The 24,738-nt window shown below is 40.1% G+C and overlaps 3 protein-coding genes across 3 annotated transcripts in view; 1 reads left to right on the top strand and 2 right to left on the bottom strand.

Annotated features, from left to right (window-relative positions):
* Positions 1 to 153: 153 nt before the first annotated feature.
* Positions 154 to 3,087, bottom strand: LOC310962207 (cysteine-rich venom protein TEL1-like; the record flags this gene model as incomplete). The annotated part of the gene is made up of 7 exons (XM_083934594.1): positions 154 to 281; positions 773 to 855; positions 1,047 to 1,141; positions 1,309 to 1,451; positions 2,345 to 2,435; positions 2,604 to 2,699; positions 3,010 to 3,087. The coding sequence occupies 7 exons, from the start codon at positions 3,085 to 3,087 to the stop codon at positions 154 to 156; spliced, it is 714 nt and encodes a 237-aa protein (XP_083790720.1).
* Positions 3,088 to 6,212: 3,125 nt separating this feature from the next.
* sytl3 (synaptotagmin-like 3) lies at positions 6,213 to 11,295 on the top strand (the record flags this gene model as incomplete). Its single annotated transcript, XM_083933665.1, has 12 exons — positions 6,213 to 6,310; positions 6,608 to 6,823; positions 7,347 to 7,414; positions 7,731 to 7,782; positions 7,882 to 7,948; positions 8,029 to 8,101; positions 8,515 to 8,642; positions 8,942 to 9,064; positions 9,680 to 9,852; positions 9,944 to 10,040; positions 10,138 to 10,308; positions 11,165 to 11,295. The coding sequence occupies 12 exons, from the start codon at positions 6,213 to 6,215 to the stop codon at positions 11,195 to 11,197; spliced, it is 1,299 nt and encodes a 432-aa protein (XP_083789791.1). The 3' UTR covers positions 11,198 to 11,295.
* A 3,215-nt stretch (positions 11,296 to 14,510) lies between these two features.
* The window catches only part of ezrb (ezrin b), a 34,887-nt gene continuing 24,659 nt past the window's right edge, over positions 14,511 to 24,738 (bottom strand). The window contains exons 8-14 of the mRNA XM_083933798.1: positions 24,552 to 24,648; positions 23,868 to 24,031; positions 21,056 to 21,186; positions 19,662 to 19,822; positions 18,229 to 18,321; positions 17,709 to 17,993; positions 14,511 to 15,983 (exon numbers count right to left, since the gene is read on the bottom strand). Of these exons, the coding sequence (XP_083789924.1) occupies positions 15,819 to 15,983; positions 17,709 to 17,993; positions 18,229 to 18,321; positions 19,662 to 19,822; positions 21,056 to 21,186; positions 23,868 to 24,031; positions 24,552 to 24,648 (1,096 nt within the window). The 3' untranslated portion in view covers positions 14,511 to 15,818. The remainder of the gene's footprint in view (positions 15,984 to 17,708; positions 17,994 to 18,228; positions 18,322 to 19,661; positions 19,823 to 21,055; positions 21,187 to 23,867; positions 24,032 to 24,551; positions 24,649 to 24,738) is intronic.

The raw sequence follows: 24,738 nt of genomic DNA, 5'->3' as shown, positions 1-24,738 counted from the left end.
CGTAGACTAGGGCCTGTAATAATCCACTGCTCTGGTTTAAAACTAGAGGCTATTTGATCTGTTTAGTCATCAGCAGAGGGACACAAGATTCAAAGATAAATATCTTTTATTGAAACTGACTCGTGAGTCAGAGCACACGTGGACATGTGGCATTTAAATAATCTGAGAGCTGCACTTGCAAGAGGCGGGACACCAAGAGGACACGTCGCCATTGCTGCAGCCCCACTGCTTCTTCAGATCAGGACAATTATTGTACTTATCGGCGTAGGGACAGGGGTTGGCTGCAAGAGACAGAGAAAAGGGAAGTGATGCGTACATCAAAAAGAAAATAAAGTCAGATTGGAGTTCTGAAGGCACAAATAATCTCACTGGTCGGAGTCAAAGGAGGTTTTTCTGTCTATTACATCGAGTTAGGAGGTCTCTAATTTAGAAGGGAGTTATGACATTTAGAGGTTTATAATCAAACAGAAAAACCTTTAAATCTATTCTGAACCATAACCGTAACCGTCATAAGACTGCATAGATTGGACAAGTCGTTTGGTTTCATGGGGAGATAAAACTATTTGTCAACGGAATAACAGTGGAACAACATATTGTTGAATGATTTGGAAGAGGGAAAGCATGTGCTGTATATAGAGAACAGAAAGAGACCTAGGATGGAACCTTGTGGGACCTCAAAATGTCTTAAAGTGTTACCAAAACTCCAATCAATCTCATTCCCAAAAATGGATGAGAAGAGAAAGTTTTGTCCTGTGCTGAATTTGCCACTTACTGCACAGTTTGTTGTCACAGGCACCGCGGCAGTCTCCGCAGGTAGGTCCTGCTTGATAGGGGCGAGCGTACTGGTAGTTTCCACTGTAATGTAGGGCAAAGCATCAAATATTACACGTAACACACAGGATTTCATTCAAAACATGGCACGGATGTCAACTGAGAAGGCAAAGCACCTTTAATAACTATTTAACTCAATGCACATATAAATATTCATGTCTGCATTCAAAGTGATGCAAGACATTCTATTGAAAAATAGAAAAATGTGTACTCACGGTGGGCAGTATTGGCAGACGTAGAAGTATTTGTATCTAGAGTTGGGGCAGTAGGCCAGTCCACAGCCAACCTTGTTGGATCTGTACCAAACAAGCTGTGCAGAGGAGAAATATCACAAGATTATCAGAGCCCACAGTATTAATTCTGTTTTTAAAGTCACTTTATGGATTACTTAGTTTCTAAAGAAGTGAAGAACTAATTGTAAACAAGTTAGTCCGAATTAACAAGTGCTTTACAAACTGAGATGTAGAGTAAGAGAACCTGTGTGAAGTGCCCAACCACTCCTCCATTGGTAGATCCCACTCCGTAGCGCCAGTCCTTAATCTCGTCGTACCAGCTCTGGATAGCGTTGCTCCAGGAGTTCTCAAAGCTGGACATGTACAGGTTCTCTCCACAGCCGCTAGCTACAATTAAAGAGTGGGAGATAATGATCCTTTATTCTTCTTAAAACCCTACATGAAGTTGCTCTCAAGCTAGCACTAACTATCTAGCTTGGATAGCAAGATTGCAAAAATGAAGGTTGTGACTAGATGGTAACCCAAGATTTGCAAAAGTCTCTCAAATTGGTTGAACTTAGACACTGAGCTCAAATAGTTTAGATTAGGATACATCATCAAGCAACAAGTCTTGCGAGAGACTTATGACCAGGTGCTAAAGAAGCTGGCAGAACTCACAGAGAGCATGAGAATCTGGGCAAATGAGAAGCCCCAATGTCACCAGAAGCAGCTTGTCCTGTTTATAACGGCTGGACATTCTGTGCAGACTTGCCCAACACAGCACAGCACATCAGTCTTGGCCCCAGGAAATGACTGGCTAATAAGAGCAGACCTTATCAACCAGCTAAGGTTCCCCACTGATATCTTTAGCACCACACTGAGACCTGACATCTTGTCAGCAATCAAGAAGCGTGTCTTGTTAGTCGTAGTGACAGCTCCACAAGAAGGGGACATCCAGGGAGAAGTTAAAAGTTGGGGTGTGCTGAATAAGTGGCAGAATGCCAAGGGAAAAGCTGGAGAGCAACAACCCTTCCAGTGAAAGTCAGTTGTTGTGAGCCATATACTGTGTATATATATATATATATATATATATCACGTCAGCAAAAGTCAAAAAAATCTTTCTGAATAAGCAGAAAAGGGAAGTTTCTGGCTCTGACAGTGAAGAAGAGACGAGATGCCATGTACGTAGTCTATAAAACCTGCCACTTATGCTTATTTATTCATTTATTAGCATTAGCTAATGTTTCTGCGAATAAAACCAGTTGTGTTTAGACTCAAACAAGGTGTTGTAATTAACTTACTGCTGATCTCTCTGGAGCTTTCAGGGCTGTGATTCATGGAGCAGGTGTTGGCCCATCTCTGAGCGTTGGCTGCAGCCTCGCTGCTCCAGCTCTGTAAGGAGCGGAGGACAGATGAGCACATTTAGACCACTACAGTTATATACACCAGAAAATGGTGGTGCTTTTCTGGAAAATTATTTTAGCTTTTTCTGATTTGGTGCTCAGAATAAAATTCAGTGAAGCACACACTGCTTTTGACATTATGAAATCAAGATGTTACCATTTCCAACATGTTGCTAGCAGAAGGCTGAACTCCTCTTCTCAGGGCATTATGCTTGTTCACAATATCACTCGGATTGGTTTGACCTGCAGCCAGCTTTATGGATGGTTCCCCGAAGTCTAAATAATTGCAAAAACCAAAATACAAGATTCAGTGAAGTTTGTGTACAAATGTTAAATTGTAAATTGTATAAATACATAATAATCCTAATAAAAGTGATTATAATAACAAATACTCACCCTTCAGGGTGGTTTTCAGAGAGGAGAGAGAAATAATGGTTAGTTTATTGCACAATACAAGCAAAAATAAAGAAATGTACATTGAGAAAAAGATGGATTTTTAAGATAACCACAAGAAATACACTCAATATAATTCCCTATTAGAGAGGATATTTCATTTCACTTACCAGCGCCGAGGTGCTAGGAACCTGAAGAGTGATGAAGACGCCCAAGGCGCACAGGAAGGTGAAGGTGTATGTAGCCATGGTTAGGACCAGGACTGTTAACTTCTGAGAGCCACAGGTGTCACTTATATATACACGGCCGCACAGACATGTGACAAATGAACACACAGACTCATGTCAACCTGTGCACCTGTGAAATGTCCTTGAGGATGTATGGAAAGCTGCTGGTCTGTGTTTACATTGTACATGTGTTCTTCATGATAACTGTGATGAAGGGGCATGCCATGTGTTCGTCTTATGTGGCAAGGTTATGAGGAGAGGGTGTAAAATATCAAACAGAACATGGTATCTAAACCAAACTTGATAATTAAAAGGTTAAACTAACATTTGGAGTACTGCTAATATTTTTTTTTCAAAAACATTTTCCGTCTCTTGTCCTTGACAGCTTATGGAGATCATTTTGATTAGACAGGCTTTCAGTTTCATCTGTTTCATGTGTAAGACACTTTTCATTTAAGTCTTATATGAATATTTAAAAAAGCAGGTGCATGTATGAATGAATGAATTAATTTTTATTTTTGAGTCTGGTCATGTTACCATGACCCATCTCATAAAGGATTATACAGACACCTAAATATATACAGAAATTAAGCACAACAACACAAAACTAAGCATATCAATATAAAAAAATAATAAACCGAAAATAAAAAATAAAGCAGAATAGGATATGTGCAGATTCACAGACATGGTGCAACTATGGAATGCTGTACATGTCTGGTGGGAAAAGTTTCCATTTTTGTCACAAGAGGGTTTCCCTGTAACTCCAACTGTGCTGTGCTTATCTCTAATATGACTTTTAGTGACTGTAGAGAGGTGGACAAACAGGTGCTACTGAAAACTACTTGAAAACCAAGTGCATGGTTTGAAAAATACACAGATGTCAACACCATGCAGATAAATTCCTGCAGAGTATTTAGAGGTACTTTCAGCTCATAGCAGGGTTTGCGTAGCCTTTGAGAGAACTTTCTTTCTAAAATAAAGGACCCTCTATTTCTGTGTCAGAGCTTGTGGTGAACATTACAGTCGCTGGGTCTTTATTTGGAATTTGCTTGTGGTGATGAGCACAGACATGCTGCCTGACACGAAGGTATGCAGCCACTCACACAGGTCTTCCAGGAAGCTCCCCTCTACGAGGGAAACATATCAGAGACCTCGTGACTGGTTTGGTCTTTCTCACGACTTATTCGGGTCCCACAGTAATCAGTCAGGTTCTCTTTACGGTCACTGCTATGGTGGGCTGATATTGTCTCCCCACCCTCTATTCTCGGATGTTAACCCAGTCACCACTAAACCACAGACAGCCTGAATCATTATGGTCCTTTGCATAGTGGAGGCCAGTGTGAAATGACTTGCACTGAATGATCATCTCATTCCATATACAAGTAAAAGCCTCCTGTCAAACTATCAGTCTTGAAATGAGCAAATGAAATAACGGACGAGCATAAAGAAACATCGTCACTGCATCACAACCTTCACCTGGTAATTTCACATCTTGCCTCATTTATATTTACAACTTGAGAGAATCCCTTCAGGCATGCTGGACGTCAGCAGAGGACAGATAACAGCTGTGAGCCTCTGTGAGCCATGAGGCCTAATTACAGCTGAAGCTGATTGTTTTCTCCGGCCTCCTGGCAGCTCTGGATAGTAACCAGGACAGGCTCTTATCTACAAACACAGGCTGGCATCCAGCTATTCAGCAGCCCATTTCCTCTCTACTCCCCCATGCTTCACTTGTGTGCTACAGGAGAGGAAAGTGGTTTTGTTCCAAATTGAGATGTTTGAAATAATTAGACCCACTAAATCAGAGCTTAAAAGAATAGTTTCACATTTTGAGAAATATGTTGAGTGCTTTCTTGCAGAGATTTAGAGACAGGAAACAGGGGAAACAGCTAGCCTGGCTCTGTACAAAAGGTAGATGCTAGATCGTAGTTACCGTACCAGTTACCAAGTGTAACTGGCATATTGCACAAGTGTCAACACTGAAGCTAACTATCTATGAAGGGTTATGGGTGGGGTCAAGGTTAAAAGACAGGGTTTAGGTTAGGGTTACATCTCGTAATAGGGTGAGTCACTATGTGGCGTTACACAGGGTTCAAATAACCATTGATGTTGAGATCAAACAACAACTTTCTCCAAAGGTAACAAAATACAGTCAGTGCGCTAGTTTCTAGCTAGATTACAGCTAACGTCTAGCCTGGAAACCAGACGAATCTGACACACTTGCAAATGAGCTTATTATTCAAAATATGAAACTGTACTTCTAAAATCAAGCATTGCAGTCTGTATTTACATTTCACAAAAACAGACCTTTAATCTTTATTTATAAAATGTTAAGCTTCAGATGATGACTTCCTTTTTGTGATTCTTATTAAGCCGTCAGAATAAGATTTGAGTAAGTCTGTTGACCTGCAAAAAAAGAGAAAAAAAGAAAAGAAAACAGAAACTAGATCACAGATGCACGTCAGCCATCAATAATGCAAGGGTTGGCATTTGGTTTGTTTTGCAGCTCTGCCATCAGTGAAGCATCACTGCTCCTGCAGCTGAGGAAGCGATGGTGGTTTGCCAGAAGAGAGGTTGAATAATGGGGTGAAAAAAAACCTTGTGACACAGACATAGGAGGGGAAGATGAGGACATGAGCAGTCTGTGAAAATCAAGATTTGGTGCGTAAAATATTGCCCAGATGTCGTAGTGTGTTTCAAATCTCATCACATCCTGTGCCGTAGAGGCTCTGAGGTTACTAGCTGACGAGCTGTCTGCGTCATCAGGCAACTGACTTGCAGTTCTTCACTCGCCATTAGAGAAAAGAATATTAAAAGAGGGTGTTTCCACAGTCTAATCATCCAAGTGGAAACAACTATCTGCTGAGGAGGTTTATACTGTATCTGGCTCTGACGTGGATGGGGACCCGGTGGAGATCACAATCAGCATAAGGGGAATCTTACCAGCTGCACATGCTGTAGAATAACCTCACTTTTGGTTTTTACCCTTTCAGCTCCAGAGAACTTAAGAGGAGGTCTTGGTCCAGTAAGTGGGAGGGTTGAAGAGGAGAGGAGGAGGAGACAGCAAACAAAAAAAGACAGTGAAGCAGAGAGACACAGAGAGAAAGAGAGGACCAGTGAGGGTGATTCATGAGACTGCTGTAAAGATGGATTTAAGTTTTCTTCAAGCTCTGGAGAGAGAAAGAGTCATGGAGGTTCTTCGGAGAGACAAACAGCTGCGAACCATTGAAGAGGACAGGATAAGGTGAGTCATTTTTGGCCACATTCATACACGACAGCTGAGAATCTTCTTTCATTATGAGACCAGCAACAAACAAGGTTAACATGAAGCGATAATAACCAGTCATAAAAATATGATTGTGTTTATTTCTTTTACCAAAAGCGTCTTCATTTAGGCTCCTGATGTTTCTTTTATTTGATTTTGAATTTGCATATTAAATTATAAAAAATATGTCAAAGAATGTTTAACATTTTATAAATTGAAGTTTTCTCTGTGAAAATAGATTAAAGATGTGTGTTATTCCCTCCATCTGCATCTCAGGAGGATGAAGTATGAGCTCCAGGATCTTCGAAGGAAAGGTGCAAAGAGTTTGGCCCGGCAGTACGGTGAGCGCACCTGCGCCCGCTGCCAGAGGCCGCTGGGAAAGTTCTGGAACTCGGGTGCAGTGTGCCGCGGCTGCAGCCATCGGATCTGCGGCAAGTGCCGCGTGGGCGTGGGAGCGGCTGACTGGAAGTGCACGGTCTGCCACGCCTACAGGTGCAGTGGGGGGCTATGCCATCTGCTTAATGCAAAGACATATTTGACTCAACCAAGCTCAAAGTGACTTTCTGTCACTGTTTATAATGAGATCTTATATGTCAACTCTTGTTTTGCTACTTTAAAGTGTAACTTTCTTTAAAGCAGGTTATTGTCTTGAGGGGTTGGTGGAGACCAAAAACAGAGCTAAAAAAAGAGAGTGAATATTGGACTCACATCCACCGTCTCGACTCTAAATGAATGATATTGTTGCTGGATGTGTAACTAAGCAACTGTTTGCTAACAAGTCAAATTAAAGGTGACGTAAACATTGTGTTTGCGACTTGTTTCTGTTGCCCCCTAGATGGCCAAAACAACCATAGACACATACATACACAAAGCATCTCCGATAAAAATAAAATAAAAAATAAAAAAGCAGCAATGATACCTAAAAATAATAATTCAGTCAGGTGCCGTATGAAAAAGTAAGTATGAGTGCTAATAATGCAGTTATGTAATCTTTATGTGTTTTTCTTCTTCGCAGGGAGGTGAAGTTCAAGTCTGGAGAGTGGTTCTTAGAGGAGAGGGCAAAGAAATTTCCGGTCACCACAGGTTTGTTTGCAGCACTGCAGGTTTCCTTTTTGTAAATTCATTGTTATTGATTGATACTCCCTTGATATTGTGTTCGCTTTATATTTAAGATTTAAAAGTAACTGAGGTATTCAGTATTTACAGGGTGGTAAACGCAGAATGATAATATTTATACGTATTATATTTTTCTTGTTCTTTTAAAATATAATATTTAAAAGCTTTATTGTGGGTTTTTAAAAACAATAGTTCATGCTGTTTAAACAGGGAAGTCCTATTTATAGTGTCATTGTATAAATTGTCTGCCAGGTTTTAATCATGATATTTGTTTTCTTCACAGACAAATATGAGATGGTTGGTGAGAACCTATTAAAGACCTGCAATGTGATGAGGTAGGAGAAGTCTCTACATGTTTATTTGAAACGTTTGAATGAAATTCTTGATGATGAAACACAGAGCAACATGTTTTTTTCCCCTGATATTTCTCACAGACATATATCAGTTGTGCCTCCCACTCCTCCGCCTCACTTGGAATATCAGCTTCTGAGCAGATCTGGGGTAAAATATTGACATATTTCCAACCTTATTTTACAGTCAAAATGATCAGTGCCAATTGATGATGTGTTTTTGATCTGCAGGATTTCAAAAACTCAAAACCTTTTACCAAATCAGTGGAGGATCTAGTGGTTTCCTTCACCACTCATATTAGAAGTAAGTTAACCATTAAACACTCTCTCACTCTTTCACTTCTTTACTGAACAACTTTGCTTCAGAATAAGCTGCATCACTTCCTCTGGATGCTATCATGATACAATCTGATGAGCTGCGTATATATACCCAATAATAACCACAAAGGAAATGTGCCTGAAATAATATGACGCAATAAAAAAACCAAACTCTGAGCTCATCCTCCAAACTGCACAAGAGTTACAAAGTTACACAAGATGATGTGTAAAGATAGCAGTGAAATACTGCAGAAACTAAAACAGTTTGACATCACACAACCTTCTGAGAACCATTAAACGCTCTTGCATTAAAACGTTTTTGGGTATATCTCTGGAAGCAGTCACTTTGTGCTTTTATCTGAGATTTGAAATGTCTGAATTCTCGTTTTCTCAATGCAGAGATTTCCACTTCTCAGAACGACGTGCGAGGAGACCTGCTGAGAGTCGACAACGACCGGAGAGGGTCGTGCTTCAATTACGGCACTCAAAAGAGCCTCTCTGACACTGACATCAACAAATCTAGCACTGTGAGTCAGCTGCAACACTTCACACGTTCATAACGGTAGTGAAAATCATTCAGCTCCAGGGCCTTAAAGATGGTAGTCCAGTTAATTGGTTCACACCTTGAGTTACAACAGATCACTCGCCTGATTCATCTGCTTTTGACTGAGTTTGGATGGACTTTATTATCCAAATGGTCCAATGAGACCACTGAACAAGCCCATTAAAAAAAGAAGCTTAAAGTCATTTAAGACCTTTACTGGTCCCTACTGGTGCTTAGAGGGAATAACTAAGAGTCAATAAATGACCCTGCTTCTTTGTTCAGCTCTTTAAAGGCCCCAGTCTACCAAACCTGTTCAAGAAAAGCAAAGACAGCGACCAGGAAGGCTCCTCCACCGGAGCGGAAGAAGAAACTTCCTGCAGTTCTGAGTACTCTGGAGGAAAGAGAGTAAGTACAATCTGATAATAATACATTTTTAAAAACCTAAGTGACATCCTGTGACACTTCAAATATCACACTACAGATTGTGATCATCTCAGCCTCCTAGCTCAAAGGCAAGGTCACATTTTATGTTTGTACTGTGTCTTTTTTAATATCATGCTCATTTTGGGGTTTCTACTAGAACATGTTTACATGCTTTAATGCATTTTACAAAAACATGGTTTTTCTCATACTGTCTGTCTGAATATACCTGTATTCACCCTCCATCTGAAACGCTCTGTTTTTCCAAGCCCAGTCTGCTCTGATTGAAAAGCTTTTCCGGGGTCTTTCACATCTGCGCTCTCTGCTTCTCTGCACCATTATTGCAGACTGGAATGACTGTAACAGCACTAAAGTGGCACTTTCTATTTATATATAGTATAGTTGGGACATCACAAAGATACAGAAGTCTTGACGGCTCGTTTGAAGGCATTTCTGTTCTGAATATGGGCTGTGTGCACTGAGCCTTTTGGTATTTTCACCGTATTCATAAAGCACCTCGGCTTGTTTTTATAATGAAAAAAAAAGACATGGAAATCTTAGTTTTTACAATATGGGATCTTTGACATCTCACCTCCTCAGGGCAGCAGCAGTAGCAGCATCAGCACAGACTGCAGCCTCTTCGAGAGGATCAGCATAGCAGGAGAGCTGGAGCTGGCTCTGGCCTACAACGCCAATACCTCCTGCCTGGAAATCTCGGTCGGCGCCTGCAGAAATCTCACCTATGGAGACACCAGGAGGAAGAAGTGTCACCCGTAAGGATAATACATCTAAGTGTCTGCATCATGTACAGTTGTTGTGTGATTCTCCATCAAAACCTCAGCGCGCTGTTGTTTCTTTGTGCAGATTCGTTAAACTCTACATGCTGCCAGGAAAGAGCGGCAAAATGAAGACGACAGTCAAGAAACACACAACTGATCCAGTTTATAATGAAGTTTTAAAGGTAAAAAGAAACTTGTTTTATTTAACTATATTGTGACAATCAATGTGGGGCCGTAGCATGCTCAATTAAACCAAGCTCTTTGTCTGGTTCTTGACAGTATCACATAGAGCGCCACCTGCTGTTTGGAAAGAGACTGCAGGCCTCTGTGTGGCATTCAGGAACCCTGAGAAGGAAGGTGTTTCTCGGTGAGGTCCTCATCCCGCTGGATGGCTGGAGATTTGAGGACAAGGACTCCCAGTGCTTCAACTGGTACCCACTTTGTCCGAAGGTAAAGCTGGTTCAGATGTCTAGCTCTGATGTTATACAGCATTAAAAGGTTTACACTTTAGTTTGTGTGGGAATTAAACAGAACACGATATAATGTGATAATTGCAGAGATTTAGAAGTTCTGGTAGGTGAATTTTGTTACCTTTTGACAGAGCCAGGCTCGCTGTATCCCCCTTTTTCAAGTCTTTATGCTAAGCTAACTGGCTGTAGCCTCATATTTACCATACAAACACAAGAGTGGAGTGTAAGGTAAAAGCAAATAAGCACCCGAATGTCAAACTATTCCTCTAAATAAAAAGATTATGAAATAATCATAATCATAAGAACAAATAAAGACCATAGTAAAGAGCCTATTTTCTTTCAGTTTTCCACTTCCTTTGCTCTCCTTCCTTCATCACTAATGGGCTCAACTGTTTTCACACTTGTCACATCTCATTTACCTGATGAAGTTCACCTTCACATGGGGCGGCGGTTCTCATTCAATAGCTCATGTGATCTCCTTTTATGCTCTTAACTGCAATTCCTTTGAGTTCTTTTTGAGGAAAAAACACTTGATTCAAAGGACTGAATTTTTCTGGGTTTATATCCATGCATTCTGATCCGTTTGCCCTTGGCGATGGTCAACCTTTTTATTCATAATTAGAACTCTGCTCATTATTTTGACAAGTTATTTCATCCTTCCCTTTGTCACAGCAACCTAATTTGTAACAGGTCACTTTTATTTCATTCCAGAAGGTCCAATCAAAATGTCCTTTTTATAAAGATTTTAAGTACAAATTACCTGCAGTAAAATCTTTTTTTCTTTTTTTAAAATACATTTATATTGGATTCATTTCTTTTATTTCTGCATCCATCAGGCTGAGAGTCCAGAGGGGGGCGCTGTGGAGTAGGACGGAAGTGCTGGTCCGAGTCAAGTTCCAACAACCAGGGTGAGCTCCTGCAGCTCAGCTCCCTTAAATGTCTGCAAGAAAAAGACACACGTCGCCAGATAATTTAACTTTTATTTATTTTAATAATTTATTATAACTTATCTGCATTTTCACCTGATAAAACGTCTGTTGGGTTTCTTCAAATTTAAACCAAGTCTTGAAAATGGATGATATTGATATTGTAGTTGCTGGTTTGCACATAAAAACTACCTAATGTTTAACTTGTTTAACTTTGTTGCATTTTTTCTAATCAAGTTTTGACCCTTCCTCGACTCACATGTAGCATTATACATCTTTTTGTATTGAATGTGAAATTGGGCTTCACAAATAAACTTGATTAACTTGACTTGAGTTGCACGATTTTCCTCCACCAGCAGTGTTTTATTATGCATACTAATAATAAGGTAATAAAAAGATATAAAAGTAGCAACACCACTCTGCAAAACTACTCTGTTAGGTCTACAAGTAAAAGTACATTTAAGATTTCACTTGTCAAAGGTACTAAAGTATTAACATAAAAATGTACTTAAAGCATGACAGTAAAAGTAATTGTTGGAGAGAATGAGAGTTCACCGCAAAGTTTAACTACTTTTTACACTGTTGACTAGTTTAATGTATAGTACAGTATTATTTTATAAACTGATTATGTTGTATACTATAAAGTATCATACAATTTACAAACTCAAGTGAGGTAAAATGTACCTCAAAATTGTACATTACTTGTGTATATGTGCTTAGTTATTTTCCAACAATGTTAAAAACAATTTAGAAGAAAGAAAAGGCACCATGTCCCGGCACTAGAGGTCAGAAGAACGTTTCCTTAAGGACGCCGCCACATGGCAATGATCGACTAACTGTCCTTATCAAAGGTGCCAAACACCTTCCCATTAATGCAAACACAGGTCAGCACATGCGTCAGAGTGTAAACACACCTCATTGTGGCCCTGCATCATGTGTCTTTGTGTGTGTGTTTCAGTGTCTGCAGGTCTGCGAGGTGTGTCGTGTGTGTTCTGGTGTGTGTTTGTGAATGCATTAAAGAGTGTGTTTAAAAGGCGTGATGGTGTGTTTATACAGATATTTGTGTGTGTGTATGTGTGTTTGGTATTTAGGTGTCTGACTCTGGGAGCAGGCAGAGAGCTCAGCCAGACAACGCCCATTTCTGAGCTCAGGGTGGCTCTCTGAAACCGGGAGCTGTGGCCGCTGCTGCTCTGAGAGACCCCTGAGGAGGGGCTCAAATAGACCCCGGTAACTCCCTTCATCACATGCTAAACAATTCAACTCTGGATTTCTGTATAGAGAACTGAAGGCCATGACAGGCTGCATCTATTCACATGTTTACAGTTGCTGTTAGGACCCCTTGGCATTAAATGGATTCATGTCTGTGATCACACATTATTAATAACAGATGAATACATTAAGCTAACTGGCTGCTGGCTGTGCAAACATGAGCGTCATATCAACCTTCTCATCTAGTTCTCCACATGAACGTGGAGAAGGGAATTTCCCAAAATATCGAACACACAGCTCTGTGAAAGGTTTATACACCAGTTATGAATGCTTTATACAAGATATAGTCAGTGAGCCTTTTTCAACTTCAGTAGACACACAGGGTGACCTTCTTCCAACTACATTATAAAAATGTTTAAAATTATTGATAAGTACACTGCTTATAAATGCAAAATAAGTGAGGCTAAAACTCTGCAGCACTCAAGTCATCTTTCAAATTCAATTTCCTCCTCATTGATGTTCTGTCAGAGGAGTGGAACAGCTAAACATCCATGCAAATTGAATCACTTGAAAAGACACTGAGATGATATTTCTCACCAATTAAATTTGAAGGCAGCCACACCTGCCACTTCACAGGAAGTGCTTTGACTTATTTCAGAGTGAGCGCCGTTTCCTTCTGTACAATGAAGCCTTTCTTGTCTCTGTCTGAGCAGTGCGTGAAAGACTTGCTCAGTCTTTGGTTTCACCAAGAAAAAAAAAGGTTCCTGTGAGGCGGTGGTGATGTCACTGACCTGGATTTCTCTGTTGACCTCATCCTCTCCAGGGTCACCATGGCAACCGGTGCCGGACGCCCGCCAACAGGTGGAGTGACGTCAGCTTCCTCATTTCTCACCATCAGGAGACCATGACGACGTTCAATGTGTCTGCTCGACGACAGGCTCACAGTGCAGTGTTTATTTTGTGTTTGTGTGCATACGTTTGTGAAGACGTTTTTAATTTATTTATATGTCAACCTGAATCACTTTACCATTAAAATGATTTAAATCTGGAGCTTGAACGTCCCTCTTCTTAAATTCACTACATATTATGTATCCACTTTGTCACAAGCCATGCCATGAGATGAAACAGTGGTATGTGTAACCAGTCAGTTTTGCAGCGTAGGTTGATGGAGGGAAAATTCTGGAAGTATAATGTTGGATGGTGCAGCAACAAACACCAACACGTCGACCAATAACCAAATGGAGGAGAGAACCAGCAGCTCCAAGAGGGTTCTAAAAGGAGCACTGGCACACAGGGCCCAGGTTTGGTGTGTTAGCTGATGGGAATGTCTAGTTACGCAGGTATGTTGTCATAAACCATTAGTTTGGAGACATTAAAACATTGATGATGGCACTGGGGGATACGTTAAGGGGTTACCAAATATATAATTCTTCCTGGGGGGGATGTTTCACAGGATAAGTGAGAACTTTGATCTGCAAATGGCGCTGAAAGAAGTTGTTTCTGATAGGGCTGCTATAGCTGCAGACTTAAATGATAACACTCACATCACTTCCTTTATGTCATGTTTCTGCATTATAGCCAATGAGATGAGAGCATATCTCCTCTTGCTATAAGAATCTGATCTTTGCTGTTTGAGCCTCCGATTTAAGATGGCTTCACGCACTACTTTGCGTGGACGACACTTTTGTTTCTCTCCTTGGTCCAGTAATTAAACTCATTCAGTATGAGACATACAGGACTCTGGCAGTTTGTTTTCCTTTCTGCCATCATAATAAATTATTCCCTAACAATTTCATCCTTTGGGGAACATCCAATAGTCGACGAGATAGTTCAGTTAGGACCAAAGTGGTGAACTATTCCTGGAGCCACGTCACTGATGTTGCTAAAGATATTGAAGAGAGTGAAACGTATGCTTTCCTGGAACTAAGGGGCCGAACACAACCATAAAAATATCCTTTGATAAAAATTCAGCAAAATGATATGCACATGGGTGTTTTGGTCATACAGTGTACAAAGTAAAAACACGCTGATGTGTAATCATGGATTTTTATTGCCAATATGTTGAACACCTCATTATAAAATCCTGTTCATATACAAAGGCCAGCAGAGCTGAGTGTTTCTATTACAGTGTCAGAGGATGCTACTCTAGTCCGTGTCCAGAGAGAGAGGAGAGTGATGGTGTTGTACTGTCTGGGTCAGTCCTGTGACCAAGCTGCAAAATGAAAACTCTTTGTAATGTTCACCTAGGTGTAACACTAAAATAACTAAAAGTATTTTTCATGTGAATAATCACCATGGATACGAAGTGAAGACCAACAGTCTGGCACTGGTCCCTGCAGAGGGGCCACCAGAGAGAAAGGTCACTTAGGAGGGTAAAAGAACACAAACACATGCTCATCTCTCACTCAACAGAAACATGACACAAAACGGAGAAATACAATATATTAAACTATTAAATTAAGTGTCAACACAGCGCTGAGGATAAAGACATTCCTCAGCATGCTGTGAACTGCACAGCCAAAAAAACAAAATCAAAAGTACCTAGATAGATATCAATCTCCTTAACTGATTTAATGGCATGCAGCTGGATATTTCCTACAGTAAAAAATAATAATTTACAGTTAAATCTCTTTAATTTAGTGATCTAAAGGAAAACATATGGAACATAAGACTGCTATTATTTTGGTCAATATATAAAACCTTTGAAACATTAAATGTTTTCATTATCATTAGTAGATAGCAAAAATATACAAACCAAGATGAAATACCCTTTTTAATGTCCCATATACAGTATAAATATCAAACTAGGGATGATTTTAAACTGCTGTATAGCGATATTAAACATAAATGGAAGTGTTCAAATATAATGGAAAACAAAAACAAAAGTACATTTTCCCCCTTTCTGAGTGGTCGCCATAAACGACAAACTGTCCTTTTCTTCCTACGCGACAAATGACAGACATCATAGAGAAGCGAGGCTTTGATTACATATTATATGTGCACATCATGAAATAATATTAATTTGGCTAGTCCCACTACTTCATCACACCTCTGAATAAAAACAATAATGATTTGGTCTGAATTTGATCAAATTACACACACAAAATTAAATACACAAATAAGATCTGAAACGCTAAGAAGAGAAAGGTTTTGGCACTAAGTTTTCTTCGAAGGTTTTGCAAAGCTCTGCACGCTCACAACAGGAGTGTGCCTCTCTGAAAGTGATGCTTACGCTGCTCCAGTTTAGTCTGCAACTGATGTGTGTTATACATGAGTTTGAGCGTGTTTGTGTGTGTCCATGTGTGTCGGCCGACCATTCAGAAAGGGTGAGTGGCCGAGGGGGTCGAAGGCTTCTTTATAAGGCCTCAAACTCGTCGATCCTCTGCTTCGTGTTGCCCTGCCTGATCTGTCGCAGGGTCTTGTATTTGTCTCGGCCGGCCCGGACGTTCTCACTGTGAAGGAGGTCGTTCTGGGTATTCTTGGATTCGTCACGCGCCTGAGCCAGCTCTGAGGTCAGGGCCTGAGGGAGCAGAGAAGGAGAGGACGCATGAGATGGAACCTCAAAACAAACCCAACAACTGATACAGTCTAGCATAAAATTTCACCGTATTAGAGCCACCATGTCACTGTGGCGTTCCTCTACTGTGTCCAAAATCAGTGTCTCGTTCATTCATTCACTACACCCTATACCACATGATGCATTCACCTGCTCCTTGGATGGTCCCTACCCCCGATTTGGAAATCCTTCTTCTCACTTAGGTGTGTTCACGAGCTTTAAGCAAGCCCCCACCACAGCGATAAGGAAAGGGCAAAAACTGCACTTCTCCGAGTGTCCACTAGGTTAGTTTGCGGAGAACGCACCCCGATGGGTGTGCTACGTCCATTTTTTATACAGTCTATGGCTATATTATATTGATTTTGTCTCAGATTTGTTACTGTACATGAACATTCTTAAAAACCTCTAAATTATTACTTTACCTGACTTGTTCTCAAGGTTAATGCTTATAAATCACTTTTCTAACTAATCTAGGTCACTCTACGTGGACAGAAACGGTTAGAGCCTATAACTATATTACAAATTACATGAGCAAAACATGTCTATGTAATACATGATTTGATAAAAAGTTTCTTAACATGAATCCAACATTTACTTTTGTTGCCATGTTTCTACTCAATAGGTCAACTCGGCAAGTTACTTGTAAGTAAGTAAGTTTTCCCAGTCGGTAACTCATTTTCAGGTTTTTCCCGGCCACACGTGAAGGCAGCATTAGAACTACACTCTTATTTTGGACACTTGTGAATCATTATCATTTTTGTATCAGCACTTTATTAGCAGCAAGTAGAGCTCATGCCATACACATTCAGTGAAATGTGAATATTATTTTCAACTGAATAATTTGAAGTTGTGTTAAAGTGTGGTCCGTCGCAGCCGATTAGCACCAGATGAGAAAACATCAAACTCAGAAGCAAAAGAACCTGGTCCCAAAATGCATAATGGAGAGCCATTATGTGCCATTAATGAATGCCTCAGAGCAATTTAAACTGGGTGTGCAGCAGAAACACAGGGAGAAATTAAGGTGCATTCTCACCTAACCTGTTCAGTTTGAACAAACTGTCACGTTTACCCATTTAATTTGGTTCGTTTGTGGTGTGAAAGCGAAGCAGACCGACTGCAGGATGTTCTGACAATATATTTGACTTCAGCCTGGATTCAAAAGTGAAGCAACAGTTAAATTTATTTGCTGATTTGGTGAGAAAGCAATCTCCTGATCTGTATGGCTTATATTTATACAAAAACATTTGGTAACCCTGGTAACAAGTGTTGTTTCAGCACATGATTACAGGGCATTACATCATACAGGAGGTGAAAAGAATTTGAAAGGAGGCATGTTGATCTTGTGTCCTATTCCATCTATTTTAGCAGTTCACCAATTAAAACGAAGCGAGCCATAGTGACCACACAACCATCCTCCAGTAATGTTACAGATTCCTGACTATTAATATACAATAATTCCAATTACTTGACTAATGATTCTCATAATCAGTTATTTCTTTGTGACACCAGAAAAGACAAGTAAACACATACAGTAACTAACAAGAGTGTGAAGAAGACTTGTATTCAGCTGTATAGTGAGAGATATTTGTCATATCACACAAAATAAACTGAATAATGTATCTATATTTTGTGGATGACTGACTGTGTTAGGTGTTAATTTAACTCTCTCTGGTTCAGACTGCTCCTCACCTTCAGCTGTTTCTGGACGCGCTCGTTCTTCTCGGCCTCAGTCAGGCGATCCTCCTCGTTGCGGTGGTCGTTGATGCCTTCCATGTGCAGGTCTGCGCTGTGATTGCTTGCGTTCTCCTCGCTGGCGTTCTCCTCGCTGGCGTTCTCCTCGCTGGCGTTCTCCTCGCTGTCGCTGTTATCGTCCATGGGGTCGTACGCGGGGGGAGGTGGAGGCGGCGGGGGCGCCGTCATCACCATGTGCAGCTCCTCCCTGGTCTTCATCAGATCATTCTGGGCCTCCTGGGCCTGGGGAGAAGAATGAGTAACACAGAGGTACAGTCAGTGTGTTGCCTCTGTGGTAGGACATCTAATTTGTTTTTTTTCCAGTTTTCCTTTTTAGTCCTTGAGAAAGAAAGTCTAAACTAATTTGATTCAGTCTGTGTAGGTATAACTTGTACCTGTCTGCTGTAAATGACAGAAATAGTTGAGTGAGCTTGAAGACAGTGTACATAGCTTCCCCTCAGATAAAGCTCTCTCTCACCTTGTGCTGCCATGTGTCTGCCTCCTCCTCTTTACGTCTCCTGGCCTCCTCCAGCAGGCTGATCTTGGCTGTGTGCTCTGCCAGCTCTGCAGCCTGAGACACAACAACAGGAGAAGCACTTATTTAAGGGTCCAGATTTAACACATGTGGGTGTGAACAGGTAGTCCCATTGAGATTAAGATATGTTTTGCAAAAGAAACCCGAGTACAGCAGAAAGAAGGAAAAACAAACAGCCAGATAAAAACAAAAGCACATGCTAAGTCCTCGAAAGGACTCCTACGTTTTTATAGATCTAGCGCATCTTCCGTGTCCTAACAGCAAGCAAACGTCCGACTGTCACCTCACATCACATCAACACCCCCTGTCCATACTGAATCTGTTAAATGTGCACTGAATGTGTGGAACAAGTTGTAAAATATGCTCCTGAAGAACAGCAACATTACCCACGCGCCAATGTGTCATAACAGCCGAGTTGGTGAAAACTCATGCCCCATTTCAATAATGCCACATGCCACATTAAATAATTATTAGGTTTAGAAGCATTCAGAGCTCTCTGTACTGTCAGTAAAATGGAAATCAATTAAAAAAATTAAGTTAAAGCTTTGATAAAACCTAACCAGACGCTGTTCACCTTTGCAGGTGTTGTGGTACAATACTTCTAACCACCACAATGTGAGCAGTTTGTCTTTCACCAGACTGAACTAACTGGAGGCTCAGTATTAAATGGTACAGCTGCTTTAGTTGTTAAGACACCGAACAGACTCCTTGACTATGATACTGTTTTGTTAAAGGTGTTCAGCTGGAAAACACAAGGACACAGTGTACTATTATTAATAAGTAACATGCTTTCAAACATTTAACATGTTGACAACACAACTCCCACATGTCTTTTTCAGTCAGTCAGTGGAAGTTACACAGAGACTAATCCACTGCACAAGCACGTTAATAGGGTTTAAGTATAAATGGTGTCGCTGCAGGTGTCTGCGTGATAAAACTGTGAATGTGGAGAAGGAACCACAGCTTTAGTGTCGAGACTGTTAAAACTGCACACGGAGCTGTGGGTGGTCCACAGACGAGCGGCTCGGGTGAGGGGGCAGTAGCTCTGAAGTAACAGGGTGTGGTCCAGCTGGACGCTACAAAGTGGTTTTGTCTGGAGCTACAGCAGCCAGGCACTGCTGAATACACCAGCCTGCAATGTGCCTGGTACAGACCTGGACAAAGTACTAGCTGAATGTAGTGAGAAAAGGTTTTAAATTATTTTATCTTGCAAACAAAGGTGCAAACGTTAGAGATTTTGTTGATTGTCTTCTCTTTTGAATTAAGGAGAAAGCAACCAGACAGCCTTTTTACATATCAGCTGTGCTACAGGGAGTAAGTACATACGTATGGTATAAAGTCCCTAAACAATTGCACGTTGTGATTAAATTACTGACCAGCTGCTCCTGACTCTTCTTCTGGTCCTCAGCATGGCGGGCAAGCTCCTCTTTAGCCAGCAGAGCGGCCTGACGCTCAGCCTCCAGACGGGCAGCCTCCTCCTCGGCTCTCCTTCGCTCCTGCTCCAGCATCATGGCCCTCTGGAGCTGGTCCTGCAGATCTGCAATCAAGAAATAGAAGAGATGTGACACAAAGCTCACGGCTACTACCATTTAAAGGAAATAGACTGATTGCCCAGCTATTTCATGAGATATTCCAACGACAATTCTTTACCTTTTAAACCAGAACCACGGAGCTCTGTGATTTTGCTCTCTCCATTTTAAAAGACAAAGACAAAACTCAGCGTATGTCCGAACAACCTGGCAGTACTTTTCAACACAAAATTTAGCACTTAAGACGTAAATCTCTGCAGATCACAAATGTATAGTTTAATTTTCATTCAGAGTCTCATCGATTTCCTAAAACATTTTAGCAATGTGGGTTTTAGGAGGCACCACTTAACCAGAAGGAAGTATAATATTTGTGGGGACTAATTTCAGTCATGGATTAATAAGCATTTAGTGAGTTAGGTCAGCTGTCATGATAATCTTTGAGCATGATGGCATATCCTTTTTCTTTCTCAAATTCTCAGTTCTCAAATTACTGTCAAATGACCATAGATTGCCTAATAATCCACTAAGAGCATCAGAATACAGCTACAGAAATATTACCCATTATTATTTGCTAACTGTAGCTTACATTGAAGTGCTCTATCTCATCCTGGAGTTATGAACATTGTCATAATGTGTCCGAGCCACCACAGGAATCTAATAACTAGTATTATACTAATAATAACAAAGAGGTCTAATCTTTATCTGCAACTGCTGCAGAAATATTAATGAACAGCCCAAGAGACATTGCTCCAATGAGATGAAAGCATCAAGCAAGTACTGAAACTCTTTCCCATGACTGTGTAAACGTTCGGTTATTTGTATTATTCAGGCTGCGAAACCATAATCAGCTGGAATTTAAAGCATTTAAAAGCAAACACTGCAAATCATTCGGAACAAATTTATGAGCAGGAAATGTGTTAATCATTACTAAAGAGGAAACCCCAGAATCACTTAATGATCTAATTAGCCTGGTAGCTTACTGTATGTTATTTTCCCAACAATAAGATTCTGAGACCAATCAGTGGTAGTTACTGCTTCACTGCCTGCAGACGAGACGAGGCTCAAGCAGAAACGTTTACTTGTCCGATTTGGACACTGAACAAAATAGAATTAAAACACAAAATTAACATTACTAACCATCATGCTTTATACTTTAAAATCTGCTAAAGTAGATAACAGAGGCTGTAATGTTTCGGTTCAGCATTTGTCAAGGGTTAAAGGATATGTGAGCCCCCCCTCACCTCTCTCTGCCTTCTTGGTCTTCTCCTCAAACTGGTAGAGCCTCATCATCAGATCCTGCTTCTCTTGCTCCATCTGCTCCTTCTCTTTCTCGATGGCCTCTCTCTTCTTCTTCTCATTCTCCAGCTGGGCCCTGCAGATAAGACACAGCCGTCGTGAGCTGACACGGTGGATGCATAATTACGGCTGACAAATGACAGTTGGTGAGCCCACATACACGCACTCGAACACACACAAGCCCATGTGATTTCACAAGCTGCTCTATTGCCACTGTTCAAGAAAAACCCATCATGCATCTGTCCTGGTCACATACAGTTCACTAAACGTTCATGTAAATATAATTTACCTCACATGATTTGCAGGTGAGGCCTCGCAGTTGGAAATTACACCACATTTACAAGCATTTGGGAATTCAGTTCCCATTAATGAAATCGATTCCATAAGATCTTGTAAAAGCTGGAAGTGAAGCCTTCAGTAACAGGGGTTCTTTAAAAGGTGTTTACCTTCAACAGGGGCTCAACAAAGGATTGCCTTGTTGCCCATAATACTGTATATCTTATCAATATTAAAAATCAATCTTTGACCCTGCATTGACTAATCATTTGATCTTTTAAAATGTCAGAAAATAGTGAAAAATATCCATCAAAATGTCCTAAAGCTTGTTTAAATTTTTTTTTCTTTTAAAGTTTAAATATTCAGATTGCTTATTTTGTAAAAAAAACTGATGATCATTGTTCTTCAACCAAATATATTCACTTTATTATCATAGAAGACCGAGCTATCCAAAAAATATTCCTATTTGAGAAGCTAGGAGGTGATCATGTAAAAATGACTTTAACGATTCATTTAAGAAAAGGATATTTTTAATGTAATTCCAGGAAAATGTACAGAGAACTAAGGGAACAAAATGAAGTTTCATGATTATCAGGAGTTGCTTAATTTTCTGTCTAATGGCTTATCTAGGAATTGACTAATCATTTCAGCTCTAGAGAAAAGCGAATAATTAGAATTAAATGATTAGTCGATTATCAACATTGTTGTTGATTTTCTGTCGATGGACCAAAGCTTATTAAAAAGTTAACATGCAGCACATATGAACAATAAGGCTAAGGCTTTGTTGTGACTGAATTTGTTGCTTATTTAAAGTTGATTTGCTTATTTTATATTGTGTTGCACACTTTGCACTTTAAAAAATAATTAGAGCTGCAACAATGTGTCACTTAATCATGCACTGTTCAATTAGCCTGTGTTGACATTGATTTCTACAGAAGATTTATAAAATGTAAAAGTTTTATTGTAAACTACAAGAAGGAAATCGCTCTTCAAGGGGCCAAATGTTTCTGTTGGAGGGCCTCCGATGCACTTTGTCTCTATTATTAATTATTCTGCATCAACAACCTGATGCAGTATCTCCCTCAGGGTTTAATTATGTTTAATTAGCCATCTGAAGGGACTTGTCATAAATCTAGTATCTGTTTGGACACCAGCCCTGCCTCGGTCGCAGACTGCTGTGAGCTTCTATGTGTGTGTGATGAACCCAAACTCTGCCTGCTGGTGATCTAATGGTTCGCCCGCTGGTATTTACTGTGTCGTCTGCTAGTCGTTACATCACTGTGTTTGATCAGCTGTACAGGACAGACAGCTGTAGCAGAGACCAGGGTCAACATCCATTCACTAATAGTTCAGCCAATTCAGGAAGCACATTTCCCATATTTGAAAATGAATGCTGCGTTGATGCCCAATGAATGGAGGTTTCACTTTACATGTTGAACTACGTTTGAAAGTGGCTGTAAATCGTATTTGCCATTGGAAAAGCTGGTTTAGACAGCAGAGAGCAGAGTCAGAGGGCTCATTCATATTCTGCTGGTCCTGATCTACTTAATGGAGCTCATGGTGTTGATAGTATCATGAAGCCACGTATTTAAAGAAATGTAAGTTATCTTAAAATGTTACAGTGTACTGTATGTATAAGAGGATGTGCAGCCTCTATTAAGTTTTTTATTCACCATATAAAGAAGTTCAAATACACTCATTATCAAAAGAGTGAGAATATACAAGCTGTAAACTCTCATAGAGCTGGATAAATTAGTCGATTAATCTATTAGTCAAGTGACAGAAAATCAACCATTTTGATAATTGATTAATTATTTAAGTAATTTCATAAGCAAAAATGCCAAGCAATTGTAGGATTCAGCTTATTCTTCTTAAATGTCAGGATTTCTTGTTTTCTTCCTGTTTTGTATGATTATAAACTGAAAAGATTTTGAGAAAGACTGTGGGAAAGTCTGACAGGAAGTTTTCACTATTTTCTGACTTTTTAGACCCAATTATTAATAGAATATTGAAGAAAACAGTCTAGGACTAAACTCTTGTTAGTTCAAATAATACACATTTTGAGAGGTTGTTTGGTATTTTATATTCAAAGTAAAGGGCTGGCTGTTTTACTTAAGGATTGTAATAAATATCACAGCTTCACAGACAGACAGAAAGAAAGAAAAATCATCTGACAATCAAAGCAATTAATTATGTTCCACTGTTGTGCTTGTGTGAAACAAAAACTTAAACTAATCATGTATTTGACAATAGAAGAATTTAGAACAATTCCATAGTCAAATATAAAATATAAGCTGTAATTCTATGATCAATAATATTGAATTAATGCCCAGCCCAGTCAAAACATTCATATGTTTTAGCCAAAGAAAACAGAAAGTGCTAGCTAGCTGGTGAGCTACATTTTGGATAGTGTTACTGATTTTGTAAGTGAAATACACACATCAACATATCACATAAACATGTTTCAAGGCGTCTGCGTACCTCTCCAGCTGTTTCTGTTGCTTCTCCTCTCGGGCCTGGGCCTTCATCTGCTGCACCTCGATCGTGTCTGGCTTGCGGCGACGCATGTACAGCTCATGGTTGCCCATGCACAGCTGCAGGATGCGCTTGTTTATGCGCAGTCTCGGTGCATAAAACACAAAGTCCTGAAACAGACAGGAGGAATAAGAAAGACAGAGAGGAGACGTGAACAAACACCAGGCTCAATAAAGTGTTTAGCTGCCTGTTCATTGTGCTTTGCTGATAAAAAGGACAAAGACTCCAGTAGTGGCTCTGAGAAGGTGCAGGGAAACTTTTAATACTGATTACTGCTACAAATACTACAACAGTGACTGCTCCACTTAATGAGAATAACCTGAGCTACACAGATAAGGTACCGAACACTTCTGTGTGAGTGTTTAGGGTCCTACACTAATTGCAATGCCTTAGTGGCTATTCTGTGTGCTAGATCCGACTGAGGATATGTATAATATTTTTTAGCTTAATCATAAACACACACTTCAACTCAATTGGTTTTGAAAGCTTAATTTTATCTAAAGGGAAATAAGAAACTCAAAGTGACTGTAAAGAAGAAGAGATATTTACAAAAAAGAAGTATTCCAGGATTAGAAATGTCAGCATGTGTGAAACCCAAACGCTGGCTGATGCTGTTGAACTATTACTCACTGGAGATTTTTTGTCGATGGGCTTGATGATGAACTTCTTATCATTGAAGGAAATGTTTCTGATCTCACTCCAGGGGAAGCCAATCTTTGGGGTCAATCTGAGGAAGTGACCACATGAACACGGACGTTATACTGCGATAGAAATACTGTATGAGGTAACAGGCAAACCACATGTTATCTTATTTTGA

Source organism: Echiichthys vipera (assembly GCF_963691815.1).
Source record: "Echiichthys vipera genome assembly, chromosome: 19".
NCBI classification, from domain to species: Eukaryota; Metazoa; Chordata; class Actinopteri; order Perciformes; family Trachinidae; genus Echiichthys; species Echiichthys vipera.
The sequence above is the reverse complement of the archived record's forward strand: the minus strand, read 5'-3'. Positions and strand labels throughout refer to the sequence as shown.